General features: G+C 36.3%; 1 protein-coding gene across 1 annotated transcript in view; it reads right to left on the reverse strand.

Moving 5' to 3' along the window:
• LOC122770070 (rab effector MyRIP-like) overlaps positions 1 to 15,396 on the reverse strand; it is a 22,419-nt gene extending 7,023 nt beyond the window's left edge. The window contains exons 1-7 of the mRNA XM_044027075.1: positions 15,214 to 15,396; positions 13,642 to 13,800; positions 8,227 to 8,448; positions 6,943 to 7,079; positions 1,081 to 1,161; positions 280 to 377; positions 10 to 90 (exon numbers count right to left, since the gene is read on the reverse strand). Of these exons, the coding sequence (XP_043883010.1) occupies positions 10 to 90; positions 280 to 377; positions 1,081 to 1,161; positions 6,943 to 7,079; positions 8,227 to 8,448; positions 13,642 to 13,751 (729 nt within the window). The 5' untranslated portion in view covers positions 13,752 to 13,800; positions 15,214 to 15,396. The remainder of the gene's footprint in view (positions 1 to 9; positions 91 to 279; positions 378 to 1,080; positions 1,162 to 6,942; positions 7,080 to 8,226; positions 8,449 to 13,641; positions 13,801 to 15,213) is intronic.
• Between the last annotated feature and the right edge of the window lie 1,290 nt (positions 15,397 to 16,686).

The raw sequence follows: 16,686 nt of genomic DNA on the forward strand, positions 1-16,686 counted from the left end.
CTTTCTTACCTTTTGCACAATAGTTTGGGCTAGTTCCTCGATGAGCTCTCCTCTGTGCTCCTGCAGATAGAGAGCCTCTTTCTGCTTCTCCTGATCAACAAACACACACACAAAAAGAACTATTCAGCACCACACACCCTCACTTTATAAGCTGATTACTTGCCTATGTATGAATTCTGAACAGACATATTTGCAGTGTTCAATTCTTTCTCTTGTCTGCAGCACCAGGAATGAACTGTGGGATTTAGCACAGACAGGACATGAGCAAACGTGAATAACCTGACTGTCAGTGTCCAACTCTGCTTTAGAAATGGCCTCGTCTATGGCCTCCTCCGCCACGCGCAAGGCCACAGTGAGCGTCTCTGCCATGCTGTGCTCTGAAAACAAGGAAGCACATCCGTCACTTGTCCATTCAGTCATTACTTCAACAGTGATTGACGTACAACTCAAGTCAAAGCAATCACAACAGACAGGAGGGATGGTCTGGCCCCTACATTACGTCTCTGTTAAAGGCTAATTTGTGTGGACAGAATGGGCATGAATATCTGATTATTTCATTATTTGTTTGATTATAAATCAGTTAATTTGACTAATCATAATTTATTTAAAAAGATACAAACCTGAGAAATCTTTTATCATTGACTGCATTGTTTAAACACATCATTCTTGAATGCATCTAAACTCAATATGCTGTAGCTCCAGCTGAAGTGACAGGATTTATCAGGGTCACTGAATGCATCTTGAAGCTGCTCCTCTTAGCTCAACATGTCCTGATCCCTGCATCGAATATCCATTTTTGCCTAAAATGTCCATCCCTAATAGTTTCATTATCTGGTCTCAAGGCTACTCCAACATTTTTTCATAGTCATTCAAAAATAGTTGAACATTTATATAAATGTTACTTGCAAATGTAAATCAAATTTGTTTAAAAAAATCTTTGATGGAAGACCTTTTATTTAATATGCAGGTTATTCAAACATGCAGGTTCTCAACAATCAACTTAAAACCAAGTTTGGGAACCAGTGAAGTGTCCAAGACTCGACTAAAGTTTAAAGAAAAAAAACTGAGACACGTCTGCACCTTCACTTTGTCTGTAGAAGGTCGAGTCGCTCCCACAGACGCTGCCCTCATTGCAAACGCTCTCCTCGTAGCCACTGCCTTCTGCACAACAAGAACACACACATGAGATATTAAACATGATATTAAACACAAAGTAAATTTGTAATAATTATAAAAAAGATAAATAAACAAACCACAACAAATGTGAACAGGCCTATTGTCAGTGTTTATGATAAAATGAAATATTTTTATTTAAGGAGTGACTGCTTGCATCAGTTTAGTGAATCAACTATCTGTATAATTTTCTTGTGATAAGTAAACCTTATTGTATCATTCCCATGTCCCCACTGGCTCCACATGTCAAAAATCACACAAAAAAGTCATAGTATAGTATGTCGTCCAAAATCTGTCAGAAAAGTCATAGTATAGAATGTCTTCTAAAATCAGTCAAAAAGAGATAGTATGTCATCCAAAATCAGTCAAAAAAGTCATAATATATAGTATGTCATCCAAAATCAGTCAAAGTCATATTATAGTGCAGTATGTTGTTCAAATTCAGTCAAAAAGTCATAGAATTAAGTATGTCGTTCCAAAACACACAAAAATGTTATAGTATAGTATATTGTACAAAAATAGACAAAAAGGTCATAGTATAGTAAGTCGTCTACAATCACTCAAAAAAAGTTATAGTATAGAGTATGTCGTTCAAAATCACTCAAAATTGTCGTAGTATAGTATGTCATCCAAAATGACACAAAAAAAGTCATTGTAAAGTATGTCGTCCAAAATGAGATCACAAAAGTCATAGTATAGTATGTCGTTCAAAATCGCTCAAAAATGTCAAAATACAGTATGGCGTCCAAAATCAGTCAAAAAGTCATAGTATAGTATGTTGTCCAAAACCACTTAAAAAAGTCATAGTATAGTATGTCGTCCAAAACCACTCGAAAATGTCAAAGTATAGTATGTCATTCTAAATCACTCTAAAATGTCATAGTATAGTATTTTGTCCAAAATGAGACAAAAAGGTCATAGTATAGTATGTCGTCCAAAACCATTAAAAAATGTCAAAATACAGTATGGCGTCCAAAATCAGTCAAAAAAGTCATAGTATAGTATGTTGTCCAAAATCAGTCAAAAAAGTCATAGTATAGTATGTTGTCCAAAATCGCTCAAAAATGTCATAGTTTAGTATGTCGTCCAAAACCATTAAAAAATGTCAAAATACAGTATGGCGTCCAAAATGAGTCAAAAAGTCATAGTATAGTATTTGTCCAAATGAGACAAAAAGGTCATAGTATAGTATGTCGTCCAAAACCCTTCAAAAATGTTATAGTATAGTATGTTGTCCAAAACCATTCAAAAATGTCATAGTATAGTATGTCGCTCAAAATCAACCGCAAAATGTCATAGTAGAATAGTATGTCGCCCAAAACCCTCTTTCCGTGTCAAAAATACAGTATGCATACCCAAAATCAGTCAAAAAGTCACAGTATAGTATGTTGTCCAAAATCAGTCAAAAAAGTCATAGTAAAGTATGTTGTCCAAAACCATTCAAAAATGTCATAGTATAGTATGTCGTTCAAAATCAGTCAAGAAGTCCTAATACAGCATGTCATCCAAAATGAGACAAAAAAGTCATTGTATAGTATGTCGTCAACAATCTGTCAAAAAAAGTCATAGTAAAGTATGTCATTCAAAATCACTCAAAAATGTCATAGAATAGTATGTCGTCCAAAACTATTCAAAAATTTCAAAATACAGTATGGCGTCCAAAATCAGTCAAAAAAGTCATAGTATAGTATGTTGTCCAAAATCAGTCAAAAAAGTCATAGTATAGTATGTTGTCCAAAACCATTCAAAAATGTCATAATAGAGTATGTCGTTCAAAATAGCTCAAAAATGTCATAGTATAGTATGTCGTGCAAAATCAGTCAAAAAGTCCTAGTATAGCATGTCATCCAAAATGAGACAAAAAAAGTCATTGCATAGTAAGTCGTCTAAAATGAGACAAAAAAGTCATAGTATAGTATGTTGTCAACAATCTGTCAAAAAAGTCATAGTATAGTATGTCGTCCAAAACCATTCAAAAATGTCAAAATACAGTATGGCGTCCAAAATCAGTCAAAAAAGTCATAGGATAGTATGTTGTCCAAAACCACTTAATAAAGTCATAGTATAGTACTGTATGTCGTCCAAAACCACTCGTAAATGTCAAAGTATAGTATGTCATTCTAAATCACTCTAAAATGTCATAGTATAGTATGTCGTCCAAAATGAGACGAAAAAGTCATAGTACAGTATGTCGCCCAAAGTCACTCAAAAAGGTCATAGTATAGTATTTTGTCCAAAATGAGACAAAAAGGTCATAGTATAGTATGTCGTCAACAATCTGTCAAAAAAGTCATAGTAAAGTATGTCGTTCAACATCACTCAAAAATGTCATAGAATAGTATGTCGTTCAAAATCGCTCAAATATGTCATAGTATAGTATGTCGTCCAAAATCAGTCGAAAAGTCCAAGTATAGCATGTCATCCAAAATGAGACAAAAAAAGTCAATGTATAGTATGTCGTCTAAAATGAGACAAAAAAGTCATAGTATAGTATGTCGTTCAAAATCACTCAAAAATGTCATAGAATAGTATGTCGTCCAAAACCCTTAAAAAATGTCAAAATACAGTATGGCGTCCAAAATCAGTCAAAAAAGTCATAGGATAGTATGTTGTCCAAAACCACTTAAAAAAGTCATAGTATAGTATGTCGTCCAAAACCACTCGTAAATGTCAAAGTACAGTATGTCATTCTAAATCACTCTAAAATGTCATAGTATAGTATTTTGTCCAAAATGAGACAAAAAGGTCATAGTATAGTATGTCGTCTAAAACCATTAAAAAATGTCAAAATACAGTATGGCGTCCAAAATCAGTCAAAAAAGTCAGAGTATAGAATGTTGTCCAAAATCAGTCAAAAAAGTCATAGTATAGTATGTTGTCCAAAATCGCTCAAAAATGTCATAGTTTAGTATGTCGTTCAAAACCATTCAAAAATGTCAAAATACAGTATGGCGTCCAAAATGAGTCAAAAAGTCATAGTATAGTATGTTGTCCAAAATGAGACAAAAAGGTCATAGTATAGTATGTCGTCCAAAACCATTAAAAAATGTCAAAATACAGTATGGCGTCCAAAATCAGTCAAAAAAGTCATAGTATAGTATGTCGTCCAAAACCACTCGAAAATGTCAAAGTGGACATTTTCAAAGATCAGTTTTTATTATGTAAATTTTAGTATGTCATTCTAAATCACTCTAAAATGTCATAGTATAGTATGTTGTCCAAAATGAGACAAAAAGGTCATAGTATAGTATGTCGTCTACAATAACTCAAAAAAGTCATAGTATAGTATGCCGTCCAAAACCATTAAAAAATGTCAAAATACAGTATGTTGTCCAAAATGAGACAAAAAAGTCATAGCATAGTATGTCGTCCAAAATGACAAAAAAGTGTCATAGTACAGTATATCGTCCAAAATGAGACAAAAAGGTCATAAAACGGCTGTTAGGAGCAACATGGGGTTAAATGTCTTGCCCAAGGACACATCAGCATGTAGACTGGCGGAACCAGTAATCGAACCATCAGCCTTCGAGTTGAGAGACAACTCACTCTACCACTGAGCTACCCTTTGGTTGTCCAAAAAAAGTGAAAAAGTCATACTATAGTATGTCGTCCAAAACCATTCAAAAATGTCAAAACACAGTATGGCTTCCAAAATCAGTCAAAAAAGTCATAGTATAGTATGTTGTCCAGAAATAGTCAAAAAGTCATAGTATAGTATGTCGTTCAAAATCGCTTAAAAATGTCATAGTAAAGTATGTTGTCCAAAACCACTCAAAATGTCAAAATACAGTATGTCGTCCAAAATCAGTCAAAAAGTCATAGTATAGTATGTTGTCCAGAAATAGTCAAAAAGTCATAGTATAGTATGTCGTCCAAATCACTCAAAAAGTCATAGTATAGTATGTTGTCCAAAATCAGTCGAAAAGTCATAGTATAGCATGTCATCCAAAATTAGACAAAAAAGTCATTGTATAGTATGTCGTCTAAAATGAGACAAAAAGGTCATAGTATAGTATGTCGTCAACAATCTGTCAAAAAAGTCATAGTATAGTATGTCTTTCAAAATCGCTCAAAAATGTCACAGTATAGTATGTCGTCCAAAACCATTCAAAAATGTCAAAATAAAGTATGGCATCCAAAATCAGTCAAAAAAGTCATAGTATAGAATGTTGTCCAAAACCATTCAAAAATGTCAAAATACAGTATGGCGTCCAAAATCAGTCAAAAAAGTCACAGTATAGTATGTCGTCCAAAACCACTCGAAAATGTCAAAGTGGACATTTTCAAAGATCAGTTTTTATTATGTCAATTTTAGTATGTCATTCTAAATCACTCTAAAATGTCATAGAATAGTATGTCGTCCAAAATGAGACAAAAAAGTCATAGTATAGTATGTTGTCCAAAATGAGACAAAAAGGTCATAGTATAGTATGTCGTCTACAATAACTCAAAAGTCATAGTATAGTATGTGGTCAACAATCTGTCAAAAAAGTCATAGTATAGTATGTCGTCCAAAACCATTAAAAAATGTCAAAATACAGTATGTCGTCCAAAATGAGACAAAAAAGTCATAGCTTAGTATGTCGTCCAAAATGACAAAAAAGTGTCATAGTACAGTATGTCGTCCAAAATGAGACAAAAAGGTCATAATACAGCTGTTAGGAGCAACATGGGGTTAAATGTCTTGCCCAAGGACACATCAGCATGTAGACTGGCGGAACCAGTAATCGAACCATCAGCCTTCGAGTTGAGAGACAACTCACTCTACCACTGAGCTACCGTCACCCTTTGGTTGTCCAAAATAAGTGAAAAAGTCATACTATAATGTGTCGTCCAAAATCAGTCAAAAAAGACAAAGTATAGTTTGCCGTCAAAATGAGAAAAAAAAAAGGCGATCCAAAATGTGATCCAAAATTAGACAAAAAAGTCATAGTATATTGTACAAAATGAGACAAAAAAGTCATAGTATAGTATGTCGTCCAAAATTAGACAAAAAAGTCATAGTATAGTATGTGATCCAAAATGAGACAAAAAAGTCATAGTATAGTATATCGTCCAAAATGAGACAAAAAGGTCATAATACCGCTGTTAGGAGCAAGATGGGGTTAAATGTCTTAATCAAGGACACATCAGCATGTAGACTGGCAGAAACAGTAATTGAACCATCAGCCTTCGAGTTGAGAGACAACTCACTCTATCACTGAGCTACCGTCGCCCTTAATTTAGGTTGTCCAAAATAAGCGAAAAAAGTCATACTATAGTATGTCGTCCAAAATGAGACAAAAAAGTCATAGTATAGTGTGTCGTCCAAAATGAGACAAAAAGGTCATAGTATAGTATGTCGTCCAAAATAAGTCAAAAAGTCATAGTATAGTTTGTCGTACAAAATGAAACAAAAAGGTCATAGTATAGTATCTCGTCTAAAATAAGTTATCTTATCAATGATTACTTTTTATATCATAATGTCTATCTCATAATTTTTTTTCCTCATCATTTCAACTTTTTATCTCATAATTTATTTAATTTATTATCAAGGCTAAGTTGTACCTCCTTTTCTGTAGGAAATGGGCTTCCATAGTAATCTCATTACAGCATTCAAGGAAAGATTAGGTTTGTAGAAAATATCTGAACTATTCATAGATTTAAAGAAACACCATCACAAAAACAAGTACTGTTATTTCTTGTTGGATTTTTTCTTCGCAAGTGTAACATTTAATTTTAATTGAACAATCATCAAAAAAATGATCAAAAGTAACAACAGTAGTTTACCAGTGAGGTCAGAGAGTGCACTGTGCTCAGCCAGGTGCTTCCTGTACAGAGTCTTCAGGACTTTGGCACTACCAAATCTCTTGAAGCGCTGTTTCACATTAGTGTAGAACCACTCCAGCGACTGTGTCTTCAACAGCCTAAGGATAGACAGACAGACAACAATTTTTTACTTTATGTTAACCTAGTCTGCAACAAACGAAAGTTTGATGAAAAAGTGCTGAACATCTTATTGACTGATGAGCCGTATTTGACCATGGAACACGAAACATTTAATATTGCTTCTTGTAAGAGAAACACATATTATTCGTTAAATGAGCAACTCAAGTTCCTAAAAGCACAAGCCTAACAGACTCAGGACAAGGCCAGCTGCAACTTTGTGGCATAATGTGTCTACAGAGTGTTCCTCATTATATCTTTGTTGAACCTAACTGGGATCGATAACTAACTACGCAGTCGTACCCAAGGTCGACTCTAGGTATCACCAGAGGAAGGTGCCAGACATCTTGACCTGACGTCTTTCCCCTCTCCCACCTTTTCTCCAAACCCTTAGATATACTATAACTCTGGGATTAACAGGCCGTTAACATCTCCTTGTTCAATGTCTCAGTCCTCCTCGGATCTCTCCAATAAAGCTTTTCAACATAACTCATCGCTGACTCCAGAAACTCTGTCCTTGGTCTGTCTCTGTGCCTTCTGCACAACTTGACTCAAAGGTGTGGATGAGTGCGTCCAGTGCAGGATCACCTTCACTCTGCAGCAGACCAACATCATTTGCTAAACTCTCTCTGAAGCTGCAGCCTGAGGAGCTACTGCTAGAAATGTCTGAAAGATCTGCACACACGCTTCCCTTAAGACAACCAAGCATAAAACCACACTACAGAGTGACTTATGCAAACTATTAAAAAAGGAAAAAATTGATGAGATGCAAGGAATTTAGGGGTGAAATTAAAATGTCCATTATTTTCTCAATTAATCAAGTAATGGTTTGGTGATTCAATGATTCAGTTCTCAGAATTTTTATTAGAAAATATTCACATTAAAGAAGCTGAAAAAATCTGACAAAAGTATCAATGATCAAAATAGTTGATGATTAATTTGGTAATCGATTAGTCAAGTAATTGTGTCAGCCCTAATGGAATTTATCCTGCATCGTTTCTTGTGATGATATGTTTTTCATTTTATCTGCTAAATCTATCTCTCAATCAGCAGAAGAAGACCTTAATAACAAAATCCCCCCACCACCACCACTACTTCTCTCTCTAATACTAACGGCGCTGACCTTACCGGCTCTTCTGGCAGGAGGAGCAGAGCCAGGCTTTGTCCTGCTTGTCGTAGACCCGGCAGGCCTTGCAGACGTTGTAGCGGCAGATCTGACACTGGCGTTTGGGGTTGAACAGGAAGGTGAAGGGCAGGCAGCAGCGGATGCAGCAGCGCTGGTTGAAGCAACGCTGCCTTGACAGCAGGAGGCAGCGACTGCCCTCCTCATCCAGCTCCTGCTTCCGTTCACTGTGGTGAGTAGGGGGAGAGAGGGAGGGAGGGAGAGAGGAGGAGAGGAGAGATGGTTATAGGGAGAACATCGTAAAACCAGGAGAGAGAGACGGAGTGTCCTTATAGAGACCAAAAACTCATTTCTGAGGAGCTGGATAAGTTCAGGACTAAGCTTTGAATTGAAGTTAGGTTTTAGTGGTTATGGTTGAAGCATCTCAAAAACAATACCTGCACAGACCTGTGCGTGCGTGTGAGAATCTAAAAATAGAGCATATTTATATCCGAGTACATGTGTGACAGAGAGTGGATAAACCCCACAGTTGAGGATTTACTCTGTTGAAAAGGGATGATTCTTACAGTGAGGACACACACACACGCACAGAAAATCACAAGTTTGATTTTCATGTGATTTTCATTTGATTGTTCCTGAGCATTTAAAACCCTATAATGATGATTGAAAAAGCAGCAATATCAATGGGCAATGAGGTTAAAGGTGGAGGATGAGCTGAATAATGCAGTGAGTTTCCTTGACAGCAGCAACTAATATTTGTCTCAGACATTCAACAGTAGCTCGTTGGTAGAGCGGGTTGTCTTTCAACTGGAAGGTTGAGGGTTTGATTTCCGGCTCCGCTAGTCCATGTGAATAAGTACGAGATTCGTGTGATAGAAATGCCATTTAATATGTTAAAGGTGACATAGAATGCTTGTATCACACATATATGTTAGTTATGGAGGTCTACTTACATATATTAAATTGTTTTCATGATAAAACCTCCTAATCGCTGCAAACGAGCCGATCAAAATATCTCCTCACTGACGCTCTCGTCAGCCGCGCTGTTTCAGACCAAAACCACACCCCTAGAATGTGGACTGTGTTGTGATTGGCCAGCCAACGAGAGCTTTCCCACTGTCCTGTGATTGGCCAGGTACCTGGAAGTGACGTAATAGATAGGCCAGCTCTCAGATACACAGCTCCCCCTCTGGCACGGTGGATGCTCTGCATCTCAGCAGCTACAAGGAGAGTAGTTCTTCTTCTTCTGCGGTTGAATGTACGCAACCGGATGTGCCCAGACTAGTGCCCACACCAGGAGGCGCTATGGTGGTGAGAGGAGTGGTGAGGATTTCTGATGACGACATCAAATTAAGGAAGTGCCGATCCGCTTCGCAGAGCCCAGGAAAACAATACAACACTATTTTCTCAGCAGTGGCTGAACTGTTTGTTCTGAAATTTTAGGGTTTCATAAACGAGGTAATGACGCAGATACACACACACACGCAGCGTTAATTGGAGCTTCCGGTCTATGTGGGTTTTAAGGGTTAAGCAAACAACCATAATATCGACAGTATTTGTTCTGGGGCTTTTTGTCATATACCTCAATCTTTGTCAGAATATGATGTTAACATGGTTGTCATCAAAAGATGCTTAAATTCATTCATGTTTTTATTCATTTCAAGCATTACCATCAACTTACATTAACAAACATTTTAAGAGCAGTGAGAGTGAACCACGTCTGTAAAGCGGAGAAAGAAAGAAAGAAAGAAAGAAAGAAAGACATTTCAGTTATAAAATAAGAGAAAAAAAAGTCAGTAGTAAAAAACAATGAATGAATCAGTTATTGGTAATTACACCTGAAAAATCCATGTATCCAACTTTGATTTATTTCTCATTTTAATTTAGATGGCATTTATCATATATATTACGACATTGTATTTTGCTCACACAGACAGCGTAAGAACATCTCTACAATTAAAAAGTACTTTGTGTCCGACTGATTTTCTGTTAAAACAAATACAACGCAAGTTGGTTTCTGACACACACATAACATCCTAGTAGTTGAGTTGTTTTTTTTGATTATCAATCTATTACTGCCTCGCACCATTTCCTAAAGCCCATGTTGATGCCTTTAAATGTACAATTGTGTTCAAAAACTGGTCCAGAGTCTGCAGATAAAGGCTTAATATTCCTTTTTTTTTTAATCCTTCACTCCTCAAACATCAGCGCAGGCAATTCAAACAGCTATAACCTCTCACTCATATTTTCTGTAACTTCCAAAGCAATAAAAATGTAACAGTGTCCCTCACATGCCTGTCTGACAGAGAGACGCCTGCCCTCTCACCACAGCAGCACAGTCCATTACTCTGGCTCAACGGATGTTATAAATAACCCAGAAACACAACACACACACACACACACACACACACACACACACACACACACCAGCTCTCAGACACAGACATACACAAGTGGGAAGTAACCTGTGCACATTATCATCCAGGTAAAAAGCACTCTGATTCAACAACAATTCATTTAAATAGCCATGATTACACGTACAACACATACATATCCACACTGTACACAGTGCTGTGCTGTAGAGCAGCTCTGACCTCGCATGAAGGATATTTTCTAGCTTCCGAGAACAAACGGGCTGGAGATGTGTCACCAGCTATTATCCTCATAAAACGTCTGGTTCTTGGTGATAAGCAGCTGTGACATCCCCCTAATGTTCACTCACATTAGTGTGAGATGGTGTTCAAATATATGGCTGGGGATCAGTCTCTCTTTCTTTTGTACAATAACAGTCGTGTTAACATTTACTTTGTATAATGTGACAGTGTAGACAGGGTAGTATAACACTACTAGTATAAGATCTACTGTTAAGTTTTGATCAGGACAAACTGAAGGTATTATTTCAGTGTTAAAAATTAAACAGTGGAATAGTTTCAGGGTTTTACTGAAACTAGCACTCAAAGTTTTCACTCATGTAAAAGTCTTAATAGGAAGTACAACTATATTCAGGTCATTGATGGTCAGACAAGAGCAGGCACTAATTAGTGAGTTAATTCTCAATAATGTCAAATATAATCTCATTTATAAACAGTTTATAACACACACACACACACACACACACACACACACACACACACACACACACACACACACACACACACACACACACACACACACACACACACACACACACACACACACACACACACACACACACACACACACACACACACAAAGTAGGTGTGATTATATCACACCAGTAGTCAAATAATCCACATAAATGCCATTTCAAAGCCTTCACACTGCTCAACATCACTGACAAATCCCCGCTAATCCCATTCAGAGATTTCCCTCTTTGTCTTTTTGAGTATGTGTGAATCTGTCTGACGTTGTCAGTGTTGCAACACTCATTTCAGTTGGGTTATCAATGGATTTAAAAAAAACAAAAAAACATTTGAAGTCTATTGATGGCACAATGTCATGAGCAGAGATACAAGACTGTTTACTCAGTTTTAGCTCTGAGGTCTACATTCATATCACCACATTTTGGAGACGGCTCAAGACCACTTTGTCTTTTACGATACAATACCGATATCACAATCTCGAGTAGCTACTGATATCGATAACTCACCGATATGCGATCCACTGATTTTGACCAGTATCAGACGATACCGAGTATCATACTGTATAAAATGTGAAAACACAAAATTTTCAGATAATAACAATCTTCATCCAGACCAACATAGCTGAGAACAAGCCTCTCTCTCTCTCATATATATATATATATATATATATATATATATATATATATATATATATATATATATATATATATATATATATATACACACACACATATACATATATATATACATATATATATATATATATATATATAGATATATATATACATATATATATACATATATATATATATATATATATATAGATATATATATACATATATATATACACATACATATATACATATATATATATATATATATATGTATACGCCCCTGTCAATCATTCATGGCTGCTTAAGATTTTATGAGGCTGCTGAGATATTTTCCTCAGGGGATGTTAATGCAAAAGAATTTTGATGGACAAGATACATGAAGTCTCCACTTGATGGACTGAAAGACTGAGGAAGCAGAAGCACAAAAGTGCACAACCTGCATGAAACAAGTGGTTTGCGTCATCATCAGCCAACTGTCCTCTAAGGAAGGTAAGTGGAGAGTTACCAGCTCGACTTTTAGGAAGTGTAGCCGTCGAGGGCCTCACACACTGCTGACAAAACACAAAACAGCACACTTTTTGTGCTCTATATTCTAACAGTGGTTAGAAATAATATAGCTACAGAAAGACATTTTCAAAACTGAACTGAAAACTGATATAAAAATCAACTTCCCAGCTAATTTTTAAGATACAGAATAAACACAAGAGAATCTGAAGGAAATTAGAGTAATTGTGTTGACAAAAATCAACACCTTTATCTTTGAACCCAGTGCTCTGATCACAGCATGTGTTCAGTAAAGTCAGCAGAGGGCTAATGCGCGAAGGAAGTGCTTTCAAAATGAAGCACGTCAGGAGGAAATGACCTGACCCGAGTTATTATTAACATCTGAACACAAATCCTTTCCGACTATTATGCCCCTCACATAGGTCCGTGTGCAGCTCAGAGTTGATATTGATCAAATCAATGTACAATTCAGTATCACTGTTCACACACACACGTTTGAGGAAGTTAGTCTGAGTGCAACAGGAAAGGGCTGTCACTTCCTGTGCAGTGTTTTGAGGAAAAGTTGCCAGAGCAGAGAGGCAGGAAAAAGAAATTTCCCCAGATGATTTAAACAGAGTTTCACACAAAACGGCAGATTGTGAGCTGCAGCTAACGATTATTTTCATAATCGATTTGTTGATTACTCGCTCAACTAAGCGAGTACTTGTTTGCATAAAATGTTGACCAGTATTTTTAAAACCTCAAAATGACGATGTTCTTAAATGTCTTGTTTTGTCCACAAACCAAAATATTTTAATGATTTTTTTTGTTACATGGATCAAAGAACACCAGAAAATATTCACATTTAAGGAACTGAAAAATCAGAAAGCTTTGTCTTTATAATGAAAATAAATAAATAGTTTCATGCCTTAAGGCTACCTGCTAAAGTCCAAAGTGAGCAACTGAACACGGGGGAAAAAAGGTGATTTAAGAGAGTATTTCAGAAACTAGAGATGGGATTTTTTTACACACCAAGAGAAAATACCCGCTGAGAGGCAGTTCTCTGGGTGAAAATGCCTTGTTGATGCCTAATTCTTACATAAACCTTGATATTCATCACACTGAGTCACGAGTGTTCAGCTTCCCTTTGGCAGGTGTGTGTGTGTGTGTGTGTGTGAAACGTGCCGTGTTCTGAGCTCACCTCAGACGCCTCTCCTCCTTCTTGCGTAACTTCATGTCCCTCTGCACCACCTGCAGCACATGCTCCGCCTCATTGTCCGTGAGCCCTGATAGATCCAACTTCCGACCCATTGCTGGCTGTCACTCAGGCTCTCTGACCAACCAACCGATCAACTATCGTCTAAATCAGACAAAGAACACACAAGCATCGTTAAATCACTGTCAGTGTCTAAATACATTTATGTTTTAAGTATGTTTTGTTACTCTTAAAAGGTCAACTGTGTAAGTAAATCTACAGTACTTCACATACCAAAAACCCTCTCCAATCTTCCTCTCACTCTTCCTGCTCTTTCCAATTATTATTATTATTATTATTATTATTATTATTATAATAATAAGACAGAAAGATCATGGATATGGTGAAGGAGGACAGTTAGTGTAACAGAAGAGGACACAAGGGAGAGGACAAGTATATAAAAAAGACTTATTATAAGGCTATGAAAAACTAAAGTATTTTTATTTTAAAAGGGATTATACCAAGCACGTCCAAAGTCCAGCCCACGGGCCAATCGCGGCCCTCAGGCTCAGTGATTAGACTGTGAGCCAAACTCTCCTGCATAACCTGCAGTGCAACTTTGACTGTATAACACACACACACACACACACACGGCTCACATTCAAACATTCTGTTGTGTCCATATAAGCACCTCACACTCACTTTGAAATACAAGCCACTTACACAAGTAAATCAGGGCTTTAATGCAGACCAGGATCTGGGATTTCTGCATTAGCATTCCTGAGCAGGGACTTACTCAGTAACACACTCATTCAGAACCATTTTCTTAATAAACTCGTTGTTTGGTCCATAAAATGTCAGAAAATGTTCATCTGTGTTTTCTCCAAAACTGGAAATCATGATGTTGTCAAATTAATTCAGATCTAATGATGTCTTTGTGAGATGTAGGAAAGAAATCAGAAAATATTCACTTGTAAAAAATTAAAAGCCTATTTCATGTCTGTAACAAGAAGCCACTATTTGAATATAATTAACAACTACAGTCATGTCAGCTGACACTACACATTTGGAGAGTGCATATGCAAGGTTAGTTACATCGGTTTCAAAATAAAACATTAAAAAAAATAAGTATAACAGCAGAAAGAGCACTACAATATAACTTAAAAGAATTTGTGAAATGGCAAAACTATCAAAACAAATGCCTCCATAAATCGGGGTAATGGTGAATTTATGTCTTCAGGACATCCTCATTTCATCAAGTCAAACAGAATTAATTGCTATGGGTCCCACATCCAAATTTGACGTTTTTGTCACATGAACATTAAATTTGAAATTTCTCCAAAACTATACAGTAAAACTGATTGATTTTCAGAGTCAATGATGTCCTGAACTCACATATGCAAGTCACTGCCAGAAATGGATTTTAATAGCAGGTCTAGGTTTTTGTCAAAAGAATATACAGATGTGGGGGTTTATAGTATAACAGTCTTTATTTATTTTTATTTGTCTTTATTAATTTCTCTCAACTTTATCCTGTATTTTGCTCTAAAAGAATCAAAAGATTTTGGAAAAACTCACCGGTTTCTGGGGTCGTTGAACTCGCTGCTTGACATAATAATATGTTGCCCTTCTCCAAAGAGCAGAAGAAAAATGACAACACACATAGACAAAACGGTGGTTATTTTCTCTGAGTGAGGAGGAGAAACCTGAGTGTGTGTCGGTGGTGACCGCAGGAAAAGCTGCTGCTGGACCACGTCCTCCCTCTGTGAGGTGGGCGACGTCATGGACGTTTGTGAACGTTTCTTCTTTTTCATAAAATATCTTTGTGAATCTTTATATCTTTCGTTTTCGTTTGAAAACGAAAAAGTGAATCTGTCATAACGCAAAATAATAAAAACATTCATTACTTTTCTATAACACGTATAATCTAACGCAGACCCTTTGAATTACACAACGAGGAGCAGGTGTGCGCGATCACGTGACCCACAAACCAGCAGCGAAGCTCGCTGAGGGCGACAAGTGGACAGGTGGAGAATTACAACCAACAAGCCAGTGATCAATCAATCATTCACACCTTTATAGAGCAATATAATACGGAAGAGCATTGCATTCAGTTGAAAAAAAAAAAGGTTTGTTTTTATTTCTGTTTTTCGGAGTAATTTGTTTTTTTTCTCTGTTTTTCAGAGTAATTTATTTTCATGGTTCATTTTGTTTAGTATTCTTTTTCTGATTTACTGATTTTTTTTCCAAGTTTAAAACGCATTTGAAACAATAAACACTTTCATTCCTTTATTGAGAGTTCCATTTATAACAACATAGACGGCTCGTTTGGTTGAATCAAGTTTTACTTTGATCTGGGTTGAAGACACTGGAAGTCCACTGATAGTCCTGTCCTTAATTTATATAGATGGTGTCACCATTAGTTTGTCGACTTTATGCAGGCACCTGAGGACTTTGCGGTTGTTCAGAAGGAAAGCCCATTCAGATCTGCTGGACTTAGCAATGTTTGTCCAGGATCAGCTGGACAGATATGGCATGCACCATGGATACAAGATGATGCATTTGAAATGCATTGTGGCTGGCTAAGAAGTGACTCAAGAGACATTCAGGAGACTGCTGAATAAATACATAAATAAATTAGACAATACAATACAAAACGAATACCTAAACTTTTTGTTACTTTTCCAGTAATTGACAACATCACAATGAGGTAAAAACATGGAAAAACAGGCTGATCACATGTATCAATTACATGGCAGAATAACTATTAAATAAAACAATATGGGCAACCCGCGACTGAGCAGATTGGAATTAAGATAAGATAAGATAATATAAGATGAGATAGTCCTTTATTTGTCCCGCAGTGGGGAAATTTACAATTTTACAGCAGCAAAGACAGTAAAGATAAAGATAATACATAATAAACATGCATTACCAAAAAAATGTACAATATATAAAGATATTAACATTAAGACTATAAATGTGTTAAAATAGAATGTGGAATGTACATTGTAGACAGTTTGTAGAATATACACAGTATGGACTTGATAT

The sequence above is a fragment of the Solea senegalensis genome, linkage group LG1 (genome assembly GCF_019176455.1).
Source record: "Solea senegalensis isolate Sse05_10M linkage group LG1, IFAPA_SoseM_1, whole genome shotgun sequence".
In the NCBI taxonomy this organism is placed as follows: Eukaryota; Metazoa; Chordata; class Actinopteri; order Pleuronectiformes; family Soleidae; genus Solea; species Solea senegalensis.